We start from the raw sequence: 22,568 nt of genomic DNA, 5'->3' as shown, positions 1-22,568 counted from the left end.
ATGAGTTGGAAGTTACAAAGAATCAAATTGAAAGTCATTTGGAAGTATTTTGAAACTCCCTTTCAATTTTGAATTATTTGGATTTTATTCAAATTATTTTTCTCCTAAAAATAAATAAATGGAAATAAGGGTAAAATGATTCCCTTCAATGGAAAATTAGGATAAAATGAATTTGAAATCATTTTGGTATTTTAAAAATGATTTTTGTTGGGTTTTAATGCAATAATAGCATTGTTTACTTTATTTATATTTTTTGGATTTTATTTGAACTTTAAAAATAGTTCATGTTTTAGAAATGTTTTTCTAAACATTTTGATATATAATATGCCTATATATCATTTGCATTTAATTAGTTTTTTCTTTTGTTTTCCTGTCTGTCTTTATTTAATTTGAAAGTGTGGTAGACTTTCCTTAGTAGTTTTCTTTGTGGTTTTACTTGAAGTTTCTTTGAGTTTATTATTGCATTTTCTTTGTTGAATTAGTTGTTATTTTTTAGTGCTAGAATTGTTTGCTTATATGAATGCTATGTATGCTAATATAGATTTTCACCGGAGTGACGAATAATATCAAGTTATTTTCGAGAGCGCTATTATCTTCATCAACTTACTAGGCAAGTTCACTTTGACCATGTTATTCATACCTATGTTTTTTACTTGCATGTAGTGCCACCTTTTTATCATCCCCTCCAGTAGTGTTATTGAATCTTGTAGTTCAGTAGAATGCATGAGGTAGGAACCCATCTCCCTGTTACCAAGCCCGGGACGTTATATAGTTTTAATGCTACGTTGTAGTATACGGGGTTGGTATGAGTGCTCCAGAGTGGTGTGAGTATGAAGAACTCTACGTCAATGACGACAACTCCATGATGGCATCTGCAAGGACTGCAACTTCAAGGCCAAGACTTCAAGACTCAAGACAAGAATTCAATATACCTCTGGGTGGAGAATGGTTAAGAAGGGTACATTGGTGCGTCCAGTACTCGGTGATTCCGGAGAAGCGCCATGATATCATGCGGAAAGCTCCACCCAGGCTCAAAGAGAGGGAAGAATACTTCATGCCCGGAAGCTTATTTGTGCAACCGCAAGTCATTATGGGCTCTGGCTTGGTTGACCTTAGTTGTGACTTTGGCTGGGACGGTGCTAGCAGATGTAGAACTACGGTAGGATTGGATGAGCACCGGACAGTGGTCATAGGAACTCTTCGGAAGACCATGTTTCGATCGTCCTGTTCTCAAACATCATGAAGTGCGAGGACAAAAAGGAAGGGACCGTATCTTGCGGGTAAAGTGTACAAACCTCTGCAGAGGGTTTAAACCTAATCGATTAGCCGTGTCCCCAGTCGCGGACAATTTGAGCCTTTGGACTTGGATCTATCTCGGAACTCTCAACACTAGACTAATAACTTAATTGTGGCAAACTTATGATGATTTGGGCTATGAGACATTGGTTGGCGGAACCATGTCATGATAGAAAACTCCGTAGTACAGACTCCGGTCATTTCCTTTGTTGTAGGGAAAATAAAACCAGCTTTTATGCAAAACAAAACTCAGACACAGAGCCACAAAGCCATATTGCATATAGTATAGTTTTATCATCTATTTTTCTTACAGTGATCTTGCCGGTACATTCAATGTACTGACCTACACGGCTGCAACGTATCATGTTGCAGGATTTTTCTCCGACGAGTAAGAGTTACATCATAGGGTTACGGTCTACACTCAACCTGCCGATGGCGTTGATGGGACTCCACACCCGATTGATTGTTTCCGCTGAGACTTATGATGTATATATCAGTTTTATGTTATTTATACATGTGATTGCACTTTGATATATACATTGATGTACTGTGTGTGCCAGCATACCGATCCAGTGATGGCACAAATACACAGAGGCTTGACCATCTAAGGTCGGGTCGCTACACTTCCGAAGGATCTTTGTCTCCTACATCAATTGGCAATTGCTCTACTTGTGAGCCGTTAGATTCATCAAACTTCACATCTACCGTATCTTCAACCTTTCGGGTGAAATTGTTGTAGACACGATAAGTGTGAGAGTTTGAGCCATAACCAAGTAGGAAACCCTCATGAGATTTAGGAGCAAATTTAGAACGACGATGCTTATCAAGAATGTAACACTTTGAGCTGAGTACTCGAAAGTATCCAACTTAGGGTTTGTTACCGGTGAGAAGCTCGTATGCTATCTTGCTGAGTAGCTTGTGAAGATATAGAAGATTTGTTGCATGACAAGCTGTCTCAACCGCTTCCGCCCAAAAGTGTTTTGGCGTCTTGTACTCATCAAGCATCATTCTTGCCATCTCAATAAGAGTCCGGTTCTTCCTCTCAATGAATCCATTTTGTTGAGGTGTGTACGTAGCGGAGAACTCATGTGAAATCCCTTCTTCGTCAAGAAAGGTATCCACATTTGCGTTCTTGAACTCCGTTCCATTGTCGCTGGGAACCTTCTTAATCTTCACTTCAAATTGATTTTGGGCCTTCCTAGCGAAGTTCTTGAAGATCTTTTGGACCTTCGATTTATCATAAAGAAAGAACACCCACATAAATCTTGAAAAATCATCGACTATGACTAGACCAAATGAGTTTCCACCGAGACTTCTATAGGCATTGGGACCAGAAAAATCCATATGAAGTAGCTCGAGCGGTCCTCTCATGGTCATGATGTTCTTCACGGGGTGACTTACTCCAACTTGTTTTCCTACTTTACAAGCACTGCACAATCTATCCTTGTCAAATATAACATCTTTTACTCCAAGGATATGGTCACCTTTAATAAGCTTATCAAGATTTTGCATGCCCACATGACCTAACCTTCTATGCCACAAACAACCTTTAGAGGATTTAACAATTAAGCAAGTTCTAGGTTGAGCCTTTTTAGTGAAATCAATAATGTATAGATCACCTCTATGTATACTGGTAAAGACCATTTTATGATTATCTCTATGAAACACTTGGCAATCTACTTCAGTATATAGGACATTGAAACCAAAGTCAGCAAGTCTAGATACGGAAAGTAGATTATAGCCAAGGGATTCAACAAGCATAACATTTTGTATGGAGCTATCATGTGAGATGGCCCCCTTACCAAGCACAACCACCTTACCCTTTGAGTTGTCACCAAAAGTGACATACTTTCGAGGGCCGTTGTTTTCAGCAAGCTCACAAAACATGTCCTTATCTCCGATCATGTGATCGGTACATCCACTATCAAGAACCCATTCCTTTCCTCCAGCCATGTAGCCGCGAAGATTTGCCATAAGACCAAAATGTCTCATAGACTCATCGAGATCAAGGTCACTATCATCATCCTCATCATAGTATCCATGTTCAACATTGTCTTGTTATTGATAAATTCCTAGAGAGAGTGATTCATTAGATATGTGATCATCACAATGTTCATCTTTATGAATTATAATGGCTTTGGAGATGATATTGCTAATGATTCCAACATCTCCTTTGGCACACATGAGGTATGTAAGCTCAAATAAGCAATCACCAAACTTAGGATCATTGGAATTCATCTTACTCAAAGCAATAGACTTGTGAAGAATCTCATCTAAGTTTTGCAAGGAATAATTTGAAAATCGTTCCTCAAGAAATCTCCATATGGTGTAAGCACAATCAAGAGCGGGCAAGCTAGCAATCAAGTTTCTAGGTAACCCTCTAGTGATTAAATTGACGGTTCTAAGATTACGGATCATGTCAATAGACTCATCAAGGGTAGGACTCAAGGGGTCAACAGGGCGTGCACAAGGAGTAGTAATATACTTGTTCAAGTGATATTCATTGAAAATCTCAAGCATCTCAAATTTCCACTCATGAAAGAACTCTCCATCAAGTAAAGGCACTCTTCGTCTAAGACTCCCCAACATAGACTCATCCATCTTCCTCCAATGGTGATTAAACCAAAGCAATAGAGACCAATGCTTTGATACCAATTGTAGGATCGAGAAGAGGTGTCTAGAGGGGGGTGATTAGACCCTCAACAAAGAAAAGTAGCACTTTTTAATTTCTTTAAGTTAAGGTGGAGTTTTAGCACAAGTTTAAACATTCACAATACATTTCAAGCAAGCATGGCAAGAGTATATGAGCAGCGGAAAGTAAAGCATGCAACTTGCAAGAAAGTAAGGGATATGATTGGAGTGTGCAAACGCAATTGGAGACACAGAGATTTTTGGCGTGGTTCCGATAGGTGGTGCTATCGTACATCCACATTGATGGAGACTTCAACCCACGAAGGGTAACGGTTGCGCGAGTCCGCGGAGGGCTCCACCCACGAAGGGTCCACGAAGAAGCAACTTTGTCTATCCCACCATGGCCATTGCCCACGAAGGACTTGCCTCACTTGGGTAGATCTTCATGAAGTAGGCGATCTCCTTGCCCTTACAAACTCCTTGGTTCAACTCCACAATCTTGACGGAGGCTCCCAAGTAACACCTAACCAATCTAGGAGACACCACTCTCCACAAGGTAATAGATGGTGTGTTGATTATGAACTCCTTGCTCTTGTGCTTCAAATGATAGTCTCTCCAACACTCAACTCTCTCTCACAGATTTGGATTTGGTGGAAACATGATTTGAGTGGAAATCAACTTGGGGAAGGCTAGAGATCAAGATTCTTGTGGTTGGAATGTAATATCTTGGTCTCAACACATGAGTAGGTGGTTCTCTCTCAGAAAATGAATGTTGGAAGTGTAGGCACATTCTGATAGCTTTCTCTAGGAATGAAGGATGGGTGGAGGGGTATATATAGCCTCCACACAAAATCTAGCCGTTACACACAATTTACCAAACTCGATGGGACCGAATCATGAAACTCGGTCAGACCGATTTAGTTCCAAATGTGAACGTTAGGAATTTCGGTGGGACCGATATGATCAACTCGGTGGGACTGATGTGCTAGGGTTAGGGTAAAACGTCAACTTGGTTTGACCGATTACACAAACTCGGTGAGACCGATTTTGGTAATAAGAAAAACAGGGAGTTGGTCAAGCAAACTCGGTGGGACCGATTTCATATCTCGGTGAGACCGAAATAGTTGCAATAGGCAACAAAGAGTTTGCAAGCCCATCTCGGTGAGACCGAGATCCCATCGGTGAGACCGAACTGATTAGGGTTTCTGGCAGTGGATATGTCAAGTGAACTCGGTGGCGCCGGATAGATCAAATCGGGGGGGGGGGCAAGTTTGACTTTTGGTATGGGACATATATGGATATGAGAAAGTAGTTGAGGGCTTTTGAAGCATGCCACTAAGCATTTTAAGCAAGCAAGCCATTAAGCAACACCCCATCCCCTTTAAATAGTATTGGCTTTCCTATGGACTTAATGTGATCTTGGATCACTAAAATGAAAATGTAGAGTCTTGAGCTTGAGTCAGTCTTTGTCCTTAGCATCTTGAAGGGGTTTCACATCCTCTTGTCCAAGCCACCCCACTGTTGAACTCATCTGAAATATTCTAGATAAAAGTATTAGTCCAACAAGAGATATGTTGACATGAATTACCAAAATCACCCAGGGAGCACTTGTGCTTTCATCAGGGCGTCACAACTCTCAACACACAAGTGAATGTATATTCTGCGCCCGTAATTCATGCTTTCTTTGGAGCCATGTTTGAAATCAAGACAAACTTTGTTGCTTTTATTTCACTATTGTTCGTTATTTTGTATGGACACATTCAATGGTTTAAATCCTTTAATCTGCTTGTGCTAATTGAAAATAATTATTGAAAAGAGGTCTATGGACAGTACAATATTACATAGTCATGCAGAAGAAAATGGCCAATATGTTAAAATAGCACCAGCATTGATCATCAATATGTTAAATTACATTTGGTCTGGCTATTTTTCCATTATTTGGGCGTCAACTGACCATGACACTTGAAGATATGGACGTGCCAAATCTGCGCCGACCTCCTCTACGTGATATACCTAACGTTGATCATCATTCCCAAATGTCTCCAGTGCCAAGTAACTGCACATGATTGCTTATGGTTTATAGCATGGGTCATACATATAGTTGACCTGATTTTTCCATGAAATCGACTACAAAAGTGGTGACCTCGGATGACTTAACGCCATTGTTGGATATGCAATTAGGGACGATGGCAGGCTTGAATTGGGCACGAGATGATATGGGTGAAGGAATAAGAAGACGAGTGATTTGACGAAAAAATAGTCGACAACGATACTTAATGTGCATGCGAATGCTAAATGGATATTTTTCACAAGAGTAGTGTTGAACCATTAGAGTATTTATGCTCCTATTGCAATGTACATTGCAACTAATGATGTTTGATGTGCATGAGGATGCTAAATGCACATTTTTAACTATATGAGTGTTGAACCATTAGAATGCTTATACTCCATTACAACATACGAGCAATTAACTAGTAATATAAAATTGTCTCGAGGGTAGTTGGTCGACCTAGCAGTCCCTTCGCCCTGTACTCTCATGAAACACACGATTAGATTTGCCCGCCTCCTGCCGCTGCCGCCATAGGTCTACCTCATCTCCTGTGGCCTTAGACCATGGAGATGTGGTGGACCTCAGTCTTTGCCAATGAGAGGGCTTTTGCTTAGTTTCTAGGTGTCTGCTTGTGTCTATTTTAGGGTTTGTGCCCTGTTCAGAAAGACGAGACGACGATGGCTCCTTGAAGATAAAACAAAGGTTCTTCCCGCCCAGCTCTCGTCCCGGCAGTGTGTCTAGCATCGTCGGAAGGGTATGAGGGTGTGTGTTCCGGCGGATCCCACGGGATTCAGTTGGCATTTGTATTCGGTGGATCTACTTGGATCCACTTTTCGTTCTTCTACGTTGGTATGTCGACAGGTTGGATAAATTCGATCTACGCTTCTCTTCATTGACGATGGTTGTTGTTCTGGCACGCTGGTCCTTTGGGTCTTAGCACGATAACTTTTCGACGGTCTACTAAAAAGTTTTGTCTGACTTCATTAAGGGAGGAGCAATGATAGCGGTGTGGCTACGGCTCGCTCCAGTGCTTATAATCGTCGATAGATGGTATATGAACCTAGATGTATCTTTTATTACTTCTTGTGATTTTTGTATTGTCGTGATAATTGATGAGTACATCGAAAGTTTTTGAAAAAACAATAATATAAAAACATAGTCCCAAAAATCAGACCGAAAGGAAGAAGACAAAATGCAGCGGGTGAAGGGTGGAACAACTCAACGCCCAGCCGTGATCCCGAGCCCAAACCCATCCAAAAGAGCGGCCCACCGCGAGGAAGCATCATCTATATCATCAATATAATAATAATAAATATAAAAAGACCCAAAGAGGTAAATCCAAACCATCTTAACCGTCAAATCATATTATCTAGCGGTTCAAATCGCTCCAATGTTGAGCACCAAACACGTTTAACGCTTTAATTACCCACTACTGTCATTGGTTATAAACACGTTTTGACTCAACGCTATTCCCTAAAATTTGCCATGTAATTAATATTCTACCATTCCCGTGAAAAAGTAATTGATATTTTACCAAACATCAACGTGTAACAGATATATCTTATATAATATAACGCGCAACTAATATCCTACCTAATATAAAGGTGAATTGCACCTACATTATTACTAGTCCGTCAAAGAGAAGAGCCGCTTTCGGATTGGACTCCGTATCGGTTTTCTACACTCTCGTCGCCCCTCGCAAAACCCGTCAATAAATACAAGCAACAGGTTTTTCTGCGAATCAACCACCAGAAAGGGCGACCGAAAGAAAAGAAAAGAGCGAGACGCACACCCGAGAGCTAATTCCCAAATCTGCGAGCTCCAGGTCGCTGCTCGGCTGTCCCGTCGATCCCATCCTCCGCTTCGATCTGCGTGTTGGGGATTGCTTGGTGGCGGTGCCGCCATGATGGATCCGGAGATGATGCGGCTGGCGCAGGAGCAGATGCGACGCATGTCCCCCGACGACCTCGCCAGGATGCAACAGCAGGTCTCCGCACCCGATCCATATACCTACGTTCGGCCATGCCGGTTTGATCTCAATTGATTCCCTGCCCGGTTGTGGTCTCGCTAGCGGTAGATCGAGAGGAGATCACGCTCAATTTGGCAACCGTTTTTTGCTGCTGCCGTTGTTGATGCTGCTGCTGCTGCTGCTGTGGTTGCTTAGATCGAATCGTGTTGTTGTTGACCTATTGCGTACGAGTTGAATTGGTCCCAAGTTAACTCCTCAAGTCAATTGGTAAAGAAAATTGTAGTGTGTGTAGCTGTGGGCTCGAGGTACGTTTGAGTTTGATTTGGACAGGTGACGCCAATGGGATGCTGGTTTCTGCTGTTATAAACAACAACCACGTGCTACTGTTTAAACGAGGCTGTTGCTGGGTCTTTTCGCACAATACTCTGCATCTATTGCCTAAACTAAATGCAATAGGATTCTGCTGGTAGATATCTGTGTGTGCACTTATGTCTGTTTTTTTCAGCACTGTTTCATACCTCAGTTCCTGCTTTTGTTATTTGCAGTGTCCAGCATCATTGCTTATTAATGTTATTTTTTATGCCCTGAGGAAGCACGAGTATCATGCGATTGACCATGTGCCTGTTGCAATTTTGATAATTGCAGCTCATGTCCAATCCTGACTTGATAAAGCTAGCATCCGAGAGTATGAAAAATATGAGAACTGAGGACTTCAAAAGAGCTGCTCAACAGCTCAATCAAACAAGGCCAGAGGAAATGCTTGATATGACTGAAAAAATTGCCAACGCTAAGCCTGAAGAATTTGCTGCCATGAAGGCCCAAGCTGATGCTCAAATATCATATGCGCTATCTGGTGCCAAGATGTTGAAGCAGCAGGTCTGTACAAAATCCAGCACGACCTTTCGTTTAGCATAGAATGACCTTTTCCTACTCTTGGTTGGCGAGTTGGACAAATAGTCAAATACACTTGATCATTTTTTTATTAAGCTCCAAAATTCTTTGTATAAAATATGCTAATCGGCTCACTTGATCAGAATTTTAGATCACTCTGAATGAATTAATTACAAACTGGAAAAGCGACAGCTTCACATGGCTGTCACTACAAAATATTTTGCAAGAAAAATTCATGGAGAGAGTGCTCATATAGTCCAGTTGTGCATGGTTTTCATAATTTGGATACATAATTTCATTTTCTATTCATCTTCCTGTTATCTCTTGTCTAAGAAATTATGTATCTCGTCATCTATTTAATGTATTGGGTGTCGGACTCCATTTTTTTATCCATGTTATGAGTTTCCATAATACCGTTTTCTCTTGTTCCAGGGAAATGAACTTCATAGCCATGGGAAGTATACTGATGCTGCTGCCAAGTACAAGCTTGTGCGTTTCAAATCCCATGCCTTCCATGTTTAAAGAAGTGACATGACTGCCAATTTAATTTATATGCTCTTTTGTTGACCAGGCCAAGGAAAACATGAAGAGCGTACCATCGGCAGCTGGGCGAACTCTGCAGTTGCAGTGCACCCTTAATTTAATGTCATGTTACCTGAAATCAGGGATGCTTGAGGAATGTGTAAATGAAGGTTCAGAGGTTTGTTTGAGGCTTTCTACCCATTATACCAATATTATATGCGGGCATGGTTACACATCACAGTGCTATCATTATCTTAAATGCGATCTACTTTCGTTGTTTCTGTTTGCCACCTTTGCTGTTAGTAGTATTTATGAGCTGTCTAAATGGAAGTCCATAACTCTGTCAATTCCAGTTTGCTGAACTTTTGTTGTTAGTTTAGTCGTCTTAACGATGGCAGCTCTGCATTTACCTGTTATGCTGATCCAACGATCAACCGTGCCACAGGTTCTAACTTATGATTCGAGCAATGTGAAAGCATACTACCGAAGAGGTCAAGCTTACAAAGAACTAGGAAACCTTCAGGCTGCTGTTGCTGACTTACGTAAAGCCCATGAAATTTCTCCGGAGGATGAAACTATTGCTGAGGTTCTGAGGTATGGTTTGCCTTTTTTTCCTGCACAAACATATGAAATTCTGCTGATCTTGTTGCTGACATGGACAAAAGTGGTTAGTAATTTTAGTTTTCGCCGTGGTCCTACTGATAGATTACATTCATTATGCAGGGACACAGATGCAAAACTTGCAACTGAAGGAGGAGGAACAAACCTGCCAAAAGGTAGCTTCATTGATATTCTTTTTAGAATTTAATTATGCTGCTCTTTTTCATCGCCTGCTATTTTTTAATCTAAACCCATCTTACTGTAGCTCAAGTGCTTCTGGATAAGATCTTTGTGGTTAAATCACTCCATCATAAGAGTATTTATGATGAATATATTTGTGTGCATATATTTGTGATGAATATTTGGCCAAAATCAACTTAATGGTAGAAGGATATATAAAATAATAGTTAATAAGTAGATGGGCCTTTGACTTGATCCAGCCAAACTATGATATAAGAGTAGAACTGATGTTGTAGTGGAATATATTATTTCTGTATACTGGTTTGATGCTATTTCGACAGTGTTTGTTATAATTCAGTTCGACTCATCAAACTACTCATCTTGGTGTTCTTTTGTTTCTAAGGAGTTGTTATTGAAGAAATTGTGGAAGAAGATAGTTCAGAGCTGTTAAGTACTCAAAGGAGTTCTTCTACTGAGTATACTGTTTCACAACCACATGAAGGAGCAGGAAACTCAAGACAATCTGACTCTTCAGAAAGCCTAATGAATGATCCTGCTACTATCAGGTAACAGTCTCTTTGCTTCTGATCTATGTTTCTTACATCTTATTAGGCCCATATTCAGAGTTGCCGCACTCTGTTTTGATATGTTTCGATTGTTGCTACTTCAGATACCTTTTTATTCGTCCACTAGCCAACCATTATTTGGCATGCATTAACATGCAATGTTCTTACTGTATCAATTATCTTGTATACAAAAATGATATTTGTTCTTAGCTGCGTTTTTTTTTTAATTCTCTTCTCATTCTTGTGATGTGTATCCTGTCTTGTGGTGGATCTGTCTATCTGGCATATTGTTATAGAAATATGATTATATCTTGTTGTGATATCTGACTTGATCATGTTAGGTTCACATTATGCAGGAATTTTATATCTGATTGCAAAAACTTCCAAGTGTTATGTACATTTTACTTGGATTTGATGTTTTGCTTTATTTACTAGTAACATTAGTAAAATGTCTTCACTTCACCTACAGTCTTCTCATTGCGCTTTTTACAAAATATGCATAACGTTCTTGGTGTCCTGGTCAACTGTCAGGTCATTTCAAAATTATGTCTCTAATAGTGATGCTGATGGGTTATCAAAGTTGGGAATGCAAGGAATGTCACCGGAGCTAGTTAAAACTGCCAGCGAAATGATTGGCACCATGAAACCAGAAGAACTACAAAAGATGTTTCAGGCTGCTTCTTCATTAACCGGCACAAACCCTGTTGGTTCAAATCTTGGACCCAATATGCCCGAAATGTCACCTGACATGGTTAATATGGCATCTGAAATGATTGGGAAGATGTCCCCTGCTGAACTGCAAAATATGATGGATTTTGCTTCTAAAATGGGTGGACCTGGTAGTGCGCCTGTGAGACCAGGGACTGGGAGTAATATCCGACCTTCATCAAGAGCAGAAACGAGTAGCAATAACTTCCAACCTTCATCTTCACAAACTGTTGTGGAGAACCCTGATGAAATAGTAAACAACCAAAGTATGGACCATTCATCATCCAGTTCCCCAGTTTCTACAGCTGATATGCAAGAAACCATGAGAAATTCTATGAAAGACCCTGCTATGCGGCAGGTAAAAATCTTTTAGCCCAAGGAATTTGTTTTTTGTGAAGATTTTTCATCAGGGAAGAAGCTGAGGTTATGGATTTTAACATCTCTTAAAACTTTTCTAAATTAACAGATGTTTGCATCCCTGATGAAGAACATGAGTCCTGATGTGATGGCAAACATGAGTGAGCAGTTTGGCATGAAGCTGTCGAAGGAGGATGCCGCCAAAGCTCAACAAACTATGTCTTCATTATCTCCAGAAGATTTAGACAGAATGGTAAGAAGCTAATTAAAAAAAAACCCTCTCCTCTGAGCTGTGTGCAGACAATGGGCATATATTCTACTTCAGATTAGCTGTCAGAGTTCAGTTAAGACTTCTTAGATTATTAACCTCTGCTTGCTTTGCATTCAGATGAAATGGATGGACAGAGCACAGCAGGGAGTAGAAGTAGCAAAGAAGACGAAGAACTGGCTCCTAGGCAGGAAAGGCCTGGTCCTTGCTATTGTCATGCTGATCTTGGCCTTCATCCTACAGCGGCTTGGATTCATCGGTAGGTAGGTGATGGCCTAAACATTCCATATGATGCCCTGTCGAGCAGTGCATCCGGCAACAAATAACTATTCGGCAGCTACATTATGCTCGTTTTCCCTGGCTAGAAGTGATGGTGGGCGGATGACAATGTGGAAGCACCGTGGGAAGAGTCAAGAACTTACTGTACCATTGTTTATTCTTTCGGCATATGTGTTTATAAATTGTAACAGATTATTAGAAGTAAATGACCCAGTATTGCCATCTGGACAGTAGGCTGACTTGTAATGTTACAAATGTCCTATGTTATTTTGCATCAAAGAATTTCGTGTCCATATTCACTATCCAGGCCAGAAGTTGTTAGACGTGGACGCCATTTTGGGGGGCAATTTTAAAAATCGTGTCTCGCACGTTTGCAAAGGTATAACTTTTGACCAAATACATGTCTACCTGTAAGGAGGTTGGTTTTGTATAAGTTCTTTTTTGACCCTAAACCCTATCTATATTTTGGAAATGGGGTGTAGTTCTATTTGCAAATGTTTAACTTTGACCAAATATGTGTCAACCTGTAAGGAGGTTAGTTCATTTTACAAGTTATTTTGACCCTAATATCTATATTTTGCAAATGCTGTGTAGCTCTATTCAAAAATAAAAATGGGGTCAGCATTAAAAAATTAATAGGATCGGATTTTATTGTTCTCTACTCTATATCCGGATAAAAAAATAGGGGGATCGACCTGTAAGGAGGTTAGTTCATTTTACAAGTTATTTTGACCCTAATATCTTTATTTTGCAAATGCTGTGTAGCTCTATTGGAAAATAAAAATAGGATCAGCATTAAAAAAAATAGGATCGGATTTTATTGTTCTCTACTCTATCCGGATTAAAAAAAAGGGAACGACATGATCATGATACGTTTGATAACACACGACAGTGATGATAATTGAAAAACAAATAGGGCCCAACCGGATTTTATTTTGCAAATGCTGTGTAGCTCTATTCGAAAATAAAAATAGGATCAGCATTAAAAAAAAATAGAATCGGATTTTATTGTTCTCTACTCTATATCCGGATTAAAAAAAAGGGAACGACATGATCATGATACGTTTGATAACACACGACAGTGATGATAATTGAAAAACAAATAGGATCATGATACGTTTGATAACACACGACAGTGATGATAATTGAAAAACAAATAGGATCATGATACGTTTGATAACACACGACAGTGATGATAATTGAAAAACAAATAGGGCCCAACCGGGTTCGAACCGATGGCCTATTGATCTGCAGTCAATTGCTCTACCACTGAGCTATGGACCCATTGTTGAAATGAAAATTCATAAATTATTAATATTCAGGTATGGCTGAACTTCACGAGTGGTGGCAAATGTCTCATTTATTTAAAGAGTTGGACTGTGCTATAATCCGGTGGACTGGACCCTAGCAACAGATCCGAACGCATCATCCCGCGATCCACTTCTCCTGTCCCGTCGCTATCTTCGATTTTTCTGCCGCGCATCGATCCAACTACTACTTCTCCCTCTTTTCTTTTTATACTTTTTGGTGTCGTAAAAAAGCATGGTAAAAATAATACAAATAGGAGTCGAACTCACTACCTCCTGGACCTTCATCACTTGTCCTATCCACCTGCCCCTGATTCAAGTTATGGTTATTATTAAAGAATGATTTGATCGAAGTGTCTTATTCCATTGATGATCACACATTTATACAAGGGGAATCGGCGCTTATGAGAAGATGCGCCTGTTCGAGGGGATGCGAGGAGCGGATGCGACGGTTGCCTGGAGAGGTTCCCGCACGAACAAGGCGGCGGTTGCCTCGAGAGGATCCCGTGCATGCTGTTATTTACAACAAGGATTATCTCTAATAATTAAATCCTAACACTCCCCCTAATCCTTGCTTGTCCTTGTGACTGATCATCCTTTGAAATCATTTCCTCCAAAAACCTTGCGGGAAAAATTAAGGAGAAATATACAATATGCCATGAAAAACTCCTTCTAAAACCCAGTGGGAAAATAAGGAGAAAACGACATATATGTCCATGCTTGCATTGATATTGCCTCATTAAAAACCTTACATGAGAAACCATTTGAAAAAACCCATAAAGGAAAAGAGTGCAATATTAATGATCTTATGATCTTAACAGGTTACATCTTAGGAGATTTCTCCCCCTGAATTTTGCAAGTCTCAAAGTCGTCGCATACCAATTCCAGTTACATGTTTATGAAACAGAGAACTTGGTAAGGACTTAGTAAACAGATCAGCGAGATTGTCGCATGACTTCGTTTGCAAAATACTTATCTCCCCCTTTTCTTGCTGATCATGGGGATAAAATAATTTAGGAGAAATATGCTTCGTAATATTGCTCTTAATATAACCTGTTTGCATTTGTGCAATACAAGCAGCATTATCTTCATAGATAATGGTGGGTGATTTTAACGAACCAATCCCACTTGAACTTTGGACAAAGTTCATCATTCTGCGAAGCCATACACATTCTCGTGTTGCTTCGAACAAAGCAATTATCTCAGAATGATTGGTGGACGTTGCCACTAAGGTTTGCTTTGTTGACTTCCAAGAGAAGGCCGTACCTCCATGTAAGAAGACAAAACCAGTCTGCGATTTGGCATCATGGGGATCTGATAAGTATCCAGCATCGCAATACCCCACCATGGTTCTCTCTTGATTTTTCTGATAGAATAAACCAAGATCTTTGGTGCCCTGAAGATATCTGAAAATATTCTTCACACCAACCCAATGCCGTTTTGTTGGTGATGCGCTGTATCTAGCCAGTAAATTAACTGCAAATGCTATGTCAGGCCTGGTGCAGTTCGCTAGATACATTAGTGCTCCAATAGCACTGAGGTAAGGAAACTCAGGTCCTAATACCTCTTCATCATCACCCTTAGGTCTGAATGGGTCTTTATCTCTTTCAAGAGATCTGACGACCATAGGTATTTTTGACGGGTATGCTTTATCCATATTGAACTTTTCCAATATCTTTTGGATATAAGCAGACTGATGAACAAGTATTGCTGAAGAAAAATGTTCAAGTTGCAAACCAAGACAAAATTTGGTTTTACCCAAATCTTTCATCTCGAATTCCGTCTTCAAATGATTACACGCCTCATGTATTTCTCGTGTAGTCCCAATGATGTTCAAGTCATCAACATACACGGAAATTATGCAAAATCCATCAGTGGATTTCTTGATAAACACACATGGGCAATCATTGTTGTTTGAGTAACCCTTCTTCAGAAGGAACTCACTTAGTCGGTTATACCACATTCTGCCCGACTGTCTCAAGCCGTATAACGACTTCAGTAGCTTTACGCAATACATGTTGCGATTAGCTTTTGGATCCGGAATCTTCAGTCCCTCAGGAACTTTCATATAGATATCCGTCTTAAGTGACCCATATAAGTATGCAGTCACCACATCCATCAATTGGATATACAAATTCATTTGCACTGCCAGTGATATCAAGTATCGGTACATGATTCCACTCATCACAGGAGAATATGTTTCATCATAATCAATGCCGGGTCTCTGTGTAAACCCTTGTGCTACAAGCCTCGCTTTATATCTCACCACCTCATTGTTTTCGTTTCTTTTGCGAACAAAAACCCATTTTGCCCCCACGGGGAAAACATTAGGAGGAGTAGGTATTGCTGCAGTAAATACCCCTCTCTTGGCAAGCGAGCGCAATTCGTCCTCTATTGCAACCTTTCAGTTGGACCAGTCTGAGCGTTTCATACACTCTGCCATGGACTTAGGTTCATGATCCAATGCCAGGTCATCTGCAATCTTTGAGGCGAAAAATATGTCGACAATTGTAGTCTTTCTATTGAATGATTCTCCTGATTCAACATAGTTGATGGAAATCTCATCAATACCTTCTGACTCATCGTGATTTTCCACAATAATCGAGTCAAGGTGTACCGATGTCCCAGCACCAATATTTGTGTGCACAGTTGTGCTGGGTTCTGGATGCATAAGATCCTTCAGGTGTCTTTCAACACTAGGTTGAATATCAATTCGCGGTTGACCTGCATTTACTATTTGAGGGATCCTCATTTCCCGCGGACGCTTCTGAGAAGCATTGTCCTTTTTGTCCAGTTTTCTCCCCCTCTTGGGCGGTTGAGTGGTCTTATGAGATATCTCAACTCTCTCTGGAACATTCATAGCAGGAACATGGGATTTAGTGACACCTTTATAATCAGTAAATGCATCTGGCAGATTATTTGCAATATTTTGCAAATTAATAATCTTCTGAACTTCCAGTTCAGATTCATTTGTACGTGGATCTAACGACTGAATGCCTTTGACATTCCAATCTATTTCCCGGCATTCTTCGTGCTTCTTTTCTCCCCCTAATGCCGGAAAATTGTCCTCATCGAAGATACAATCAGCGTACCGGGCTGTAAATAGATCCCTTGTTAGAGGTTCCAGGTACTTTATAATCGACGGAGAATTATACCCCACATAGATCCCCATTTTTCTATGTGGACCCATCGATGTACGCTGAGGTGGTGATATCGGTACGTACACAATGCAACCGAATCTTCGAAGATGGGAAATACTTGGTTGATTTCCACGTACTAACTGCAACGGGGAGGCCGTATGATATGTAGTTGGTCGAATTTGTATCAACTCTGCGGCATGCAATACCGCATGTCCCCAACAAGATGTTGGAAGATTACAGTTCTGTAGGAGTGGTCTTGCTATCAACTTGATCCTCTTGATAAGTGATTCCGCAAGACCATTTTGTGTGTGTACATATGGTACAGAATGCTCCACAGTTATGCCCAAAGCTAGGCAGTAATCATTGAATGCTCGTGAACTAAATTCAGCAGCATTATCCATTCTGATGGATTTTATCCTGTGTTCAGGATGATTTGCCCTCAGTTTAATTATTTGAGCGATCAGCTTTGCAAAAGCATGGTTCCTTGTTGATAATAGACACACATTGGACCATCTTGTTGATGCATCAATGAGCACCATAAAATATCTGAATGGTCCCGATAACGATTGAATTGGACCACATATATCTCCTTGAATGCGTTCAAGAAAATTAAGTGGTTCATTCTTGATCTTCAGATATGAAGGTCTTGTGATTAATCTCCCAGTTGCACATGCACTGCATACGAAATCCGAGGATTTGGGGAAATTAGCAACCGTTATGTTGTGTCCAGTTGAACCATCAATAATTTTTCTCATCATCCCCACACCAGGATGACCCAGGCGATCATGCCATATCTTGAACTTGTCAAGATTCTGAAAAATTATTTTGTATGCCAAATGTTGCTCTGGCTTGATGTATGTGTAATATAGTCCACAAGATAGAGCAGGCAGTCTCTCAAGGATTTCCTTGTCGGATCCCTTCTGTTGAGTTATGAGTAGGCTTTCAACCGCATTGTCTTCATGAGTTTCAATGTGGTAGCCATTCACGCGGATATCCTTAAAACTCAACAGGGTACGAGTCGAATCCGGATACAATAAAGCCTCCTGGATTTCAAGTTTTGTACCATTCGGGAGTGTAAATGTGGCTTGACCAGAACCAACAATTACTGTGTCATGACCACCAATTGTCATAACACTTCCCTTACTCTTTTTGAGACTTCGGAAGTATTTAACTTCTTGTAGAATTGTGTTAGAGGCACCACTGTCCACTAAACAAATTTCCTCCTCCATTGGATTATTTCTCGAAGTTTTCTATAGAGTAAAAGAATAAAATTCATTATTTATTCAATCTCATATAGAAATAACACATACATTACACACTATGTATGTCTGCTACATATTATAATACATTATGTTTAAGGACATAATTATTACAATACCATATGTCCGAGGACATAATTATTTTACAACATATAATATAACTAAGGACATATCACAATACTTATGACATTATTGGAAGATCAAAGCATATCCCCATATATGTCATTAGTAGAAGTGAAATCCACCATGTCTTCAACAGTAAGTGGTGGTCCTTCCTTTCGCTGAGCCTGATCTTGGTTCTCCATGTTCTCATGAACTTCGTTCTGATGAACGCCTTGAGAACTTTCAATCATTGGACCAGTGAAGTGAGCTTCGTACTGGTTCCCTTGAGCCTTCTTGCTCTTGCCAATTGATTGCTGATACAGCGTCACCAAATGCTTAGAAGTTGCACACTTCCTTGCATGATGAGTAGTACAACCACATCTGTAGCAAGCTTGAGAGCTGCTACCCTTATCATTTTTCTTAAAATGATTCTTGCCCTTTTGTACTCCATTGCTATTCTGATTCTCATTGCGTCTCCACTTTCCTTTAAACTTCCTATGGTTCCTTTTGGGACCACGAGACTTCTGAGTATTCTGAGAATTGAAATGTGCTTCAGGCAGCGGCAGTGTTCCCGTTGGACGGGACATATTATTTTTATCGAGAATTTCACTGTGCTTTTCTGCCTGAAGAAGTGCATATATCAACTCAGAATGCTTCTTGTATTTCTGCTGACGATGTTGTTCAGCAAGAATCCTCATATTAGGATGGAAAGTAGAAAGTGTCTTTTCAATGAGATCCGCATCAGAAACTGCACTGTTGCAGAATCTCAACTTTGAGTTGATTTGATGCACGACAGAATTGTATGCTGCAACGGACTTAAAATCCTGGAAACGAATAAGTGCCCATTCTCTTTGCGCTTCAGGCAACATCACCGACCTTTGTTGATCATAACGCTCCTTTAAGGAGTTCCACAATGATAGAGGACTTTCCTCCATCATGTACTCTTCTTTCAGAGCAGGATCAAGGTGGTGTCGAATGAAGTGCAAAGAAGCATACTTTGCCGTATCTGCGATAGCAGGAGCACCTTGAGTAGGTGTGGTTATAGTGCTGATCAGATTCCTGGCCGCCAAGTTGATCTTGACATCCATGGCCCAGGTCAAATAGTTTCTGCCATCAATGGCAAGCTCAGCAAATTCCTTCTTGGATATGTCAGCCATATCCTGCATGAAAATATCATGCCCATTAATTTACACTTATTAAATTAATTGTGTGTAAAATAAAATGCTTGAATCAAATATAAAGGTCTAGGAAAAGCCTAAACGACCCAAAATATGACTTTCTACAAAAGATAATCACCATAAAATGGCGTAGATCTTTGTTTTGTAGAACACATAGAGGTAGTCACCATGAAGTGGCATAGACACTCGTATGGCAATTTTCATGCCATAATATGTGTGCTTTCATTTTTGCTTTGAGGTAATCACTACTAAGTAGCGTAGACCTTATTTTTATGGTACTTTGTACAACCTTGTGTTACTTAAAACACTTTGAAGGTAATCACCAGATGGTGTAGACCTCACAGTTGTGAACAAAGCTATATGTATTGCCATAAGTGCAATCCATAAGATATGCGCAAAAATTGAAAGTAGTCATATAATTTTCAAGCACAATCAACATGTAGCAATTAAAGATTGCATCCATAAACATGTTGACATTACATAAGCAGACATTACATAGTACTATATTAGATTAGAAAATACTAACAAACACATATGTACAAAAACTGAAAAAGCTAGAAGCTAATCAGAAAAGAAAACGAAAAATAATGGTAATAGGCCAAAACAGAACAGCCTACTACCGTGGCAAAGCCACCTTCTTTCTTTTCGTTTTTTATTTTTTTTTCTCTGCTGCTCGTACAACATGGATTAGTGGCTAGTGTGCTGGCTGTCCAACAGCCATACACACGCACGAGTGGATAGGGAGGCGACGGGATACTTCGTTCCCATCGACAATCATCCCCAATCCAACTCGAGCGGTGGCTGTCTGCATCACTACCACCAATCTCCGCCTCCAGCGACTGCCTCACCGGCGGGAGGTCGACGGCCCCGGCGCAGCATCTTCCTCCTCTGAAGAAGATCCACCAGGAAGCTGCGTCCCAGGTGCGACGCCGTTGGAGTGGCCGTTGGCCAGTCCGAGAACCACCGCGCGGCTGCGTTGCAGCTCGGCCCGCGGCACTATGTGCCAGCGGCGGGGCGCCGATGGGCCAGTGGAGCTGCTCGCCCAGTTGTCGAAGACGTCCCCGAGTGTAGCAGCCCGTGCGGGGAGGCGCAGCCCGAGGCTAGCGCTCGACGAAGAAGCCCCAGCGCCGGCCGCCTCGTGCGCCGGCGTCGGAGATGGAAGACGCGGGGAGTTCGGCTGCGCGGGCTCCGCGGGCGGCACAGGCGACGCAGGTTCGGCCTCCTCCTGGACCTCGTAATCTTGTGGCGGGGGTGGTTGCAGGACCATCCATGGCCCCCAACCATGCACCAGGCACGGACGTGGTGGTGGAGGAGCCGCAAGTTCCGGCTCAACGTCGACGTCCACTGCGTCGTCCGCGGGCTCCAGTACCTCGTCCGCATACAGGTTTGGAGCGGCCAGTCCGGCAAGAATCCAGGCCGGGAGTGGCGCCGCCGCCCGCATGGCCGGTTCGGGCGGAGCCTTAGAAGGCCCAGCACCATCGCGACCTCGGGCGCCATGTCCAAGACGTGGTCCGCGGCGACGGAAACCGTTCCGGTGGCCTCTGAACCGGCGCAGATCACGGGCGTGGCGGTTGTGGCGGCGAAGTCCACCAACACCATGGCGACGACGACGGCCCTGTCGGCGTCTACCGCCGCTACGAACAAGGTGCAGGAAGAAGGACATGAGACCACAAGGCATCCTCTCACCTTTTCCTTTTTTCCCTTCTGGCTCTCTTTTCCGGCTACTGTCGCCGGCGTGATTTGCCTATGCGTGCTCTGGGCAGAGACAAGTGCTGATAACGTATTAAAGAATGATTTGATGGAAGTGTCTTATTCCATTGATGATCACACATTTATACAGGGGGAATCGGCGCTTATGAGAAGATGCGCCTGTTCGAGGGGATGCGAGGAGCGGATGCGACGACGGTTGCCTGGAGAGGTTCCCGCACGAACGAGGCGGCGGTTGCCTCGAGAGGATCCCGTGCATGCTGTTATTACAACAAGGATTATCTCTAATAATTAAATCCTAACAGTTATAAAGAAATTCGGTAGGTATTTATACTGCTACACACGCAATCAGAAATATTTCTTTTTACCAGTTTCTTCCCTTTGTGTACACGGTAATTCATCGAGCACAGATCTGATAACTCAAACACCGTTGTAAAAAAAATATTGGTGTAACACATCCCGATAACTTATTTGTAAAAACAACATGGTAATTATATGACATGTAACTCACTCACAAACACCATGGTAACTTTCGACCAGAAGAAAAAATGTTGTTCTAACACATTCCGACAACTTATTTGTAGAAAAGAGCATGGTAATTTATATGCCATGAATATGATAACTCACACATACACACCGCGGTAACTTTTTTGACCACATGAAAAAAAAGTTGTTATAACACCCCAAATAACATCTCTATAAAAAACATGGTAATATATACGCCACAAACCTGGTAACCCACTCACAAATACTGCGGTAACTTTCGGTGCAAAGAAGAAAAGTTGTTGTAACACACACCAATAACTTCTCTACAAAAGGGCATCATAATTTATATGCCACGAACCTGATAACTCACACACAACAATGTTATTCACACAAAATTTACCAAGGGATATTTCGACAACCCCTACCCCTCCCCCTACCAAAGCTATGAGGAACAGAGTACATAAGTTATCAGGTCTGTGATGTGTGAGTTATCATATTGTTCATACAAAAATTACCAGGGGGATATTCCATCAACCCCACCCCTCGGGGTACATAAGTTATCAGGGCCGAGGTACATAAGTTATCAGGTCTACAATGTGTGAGTTACCATGCTATTCAGTATTCACACAAAAGTTACCGGGGTACATAGGTTGTATACTTTTCATCAATGGTATTTGTACGTGAGTTATCAGGTCCGATATGAGTGTACAACCATGTTATTTACACCAAAGTTACCCAGGTATACTTTTGAACAACTTTTATCTTCGGGGTGAAAAAGTGTCTGTGATGTTTGTACATGAGTTATCATCGGTGATGTGCATATATTATCATACTATTTACAATGAAGTAATCGGGGGTATGTTTTTCAACAACTTTTATCTCGGAGTCGAACTTTACCGCGGTGTTTGTACGTGAGTTATCAACTTTTATCCCCTGCCATTTTCCAACCAAAAAAAATCATGGGTCAAAGTTATCGTATTATTTGTACCTAAGTTATCAGGCCGGGAAGTCTATATTATCATGCTATTTACATAAAAATTATTGGGGATATATTTTCCCCTCATATCAGAGT

At 41.2% G+C, this 22,568-nt stretch overlaps 3 protein-coding genes and 1 non-coding gene across 4 annotated transcripts; 3 read left to right on the top strand and 1 right to left on the bottom strand.

Annotated features, from left to right (window-relative positions):
- Window positions 1-7,705: 7,705 nt before the first annotated feature.
- Window positions 7,706-12,621, top strand: LOC119354532 (outer envelope protein 61-like). Its single transcript, XM_037621249.1, has 10 exons — window positions 7,706-7,964; window positions 8,592-8,822; window positions 9,270-9,326; window positions 9,409-9,537; window positions 9,805-9,953; window positions 10,083-10,135; window positions 10,543-10,705; window positions 11,237-11,771; window positions 11,880-12,023; window positions 12,159-12,621. Exons 1-10 carry the CDS (start codon window positions 7,881-7,883, stop codon window positions 12,303-12,305), a joined length of 1,692 nt encoding a protein of 563 aa, XP_037477146.1. The 5' UTR covers window positions 7,706-7,880; the 3' UTR covers window positions 12,306-12,621.
- Window positions 12,622-13,529: 908 nt separating this feature from the next.
- TRNAC-GCA lies at window positions 13,530-13,601 on the bottom strand. Its single transcript has one exon. It is a non-coding gene; the product is annotated as a tRNA-Cys (tRNA).
- Window positions 13,602-20,017: 6,416 nt separating this feature from the next.
- Window positions 20,018-20,571, top strand: LOC119354531. Its single transcript, XM_037621248.1, has one exon. It carries the CDS (start codon window positions 20,302-20,304, stop codon window positions 20,539-20,541), a length of 240 nt encoding a protein of 79 aa, XP_037477145.1. The 5' UTR covers window positions 20,018-20,301; the 3' UTR covers window positions 20,542-20,571.
- On the top strand, window positions 20,436-21,388 carry LOC119354530. Its single transcript, XM_037621247.1, has 2 exons — window positions 20,436-20,977; window positions 21,144-21,388. Exons 1-2 carry the CDS (start codon window positions 20,586-20,588, stop codon window positions 21,160-21,162), a joined length of 411 nt encoding a protein of 136 aa, XP_037477144.1. The 5' UTR covers window positions 20,436-20,585; the 3' UTR covers window positions 21,163-21,388.
- Window positions 21,389-22,568: the final 1,180 nt, after the last annotated feature.

This window comes from Triticum dicoccoides, chromosome 2A, assembly GCF_002162155.2.
Source record: "Triticum dicoccoides isolate Atlit2015 ecotype Zavitan chromosome 2A, WEW_v2.0, whole genome shotgun sequence".
Classification (NCBI taxonomy): Eukaryota; Viridiplantae; Streptophyta; class Magnoliopsida; order Poales; family Poaceae; genus Triticum; species Triticum dicoccoides.
Note: the sequence above shows the minus strand (reverse complement) of the source record. Positions and strands in the feature narration are given on the sequence as shown.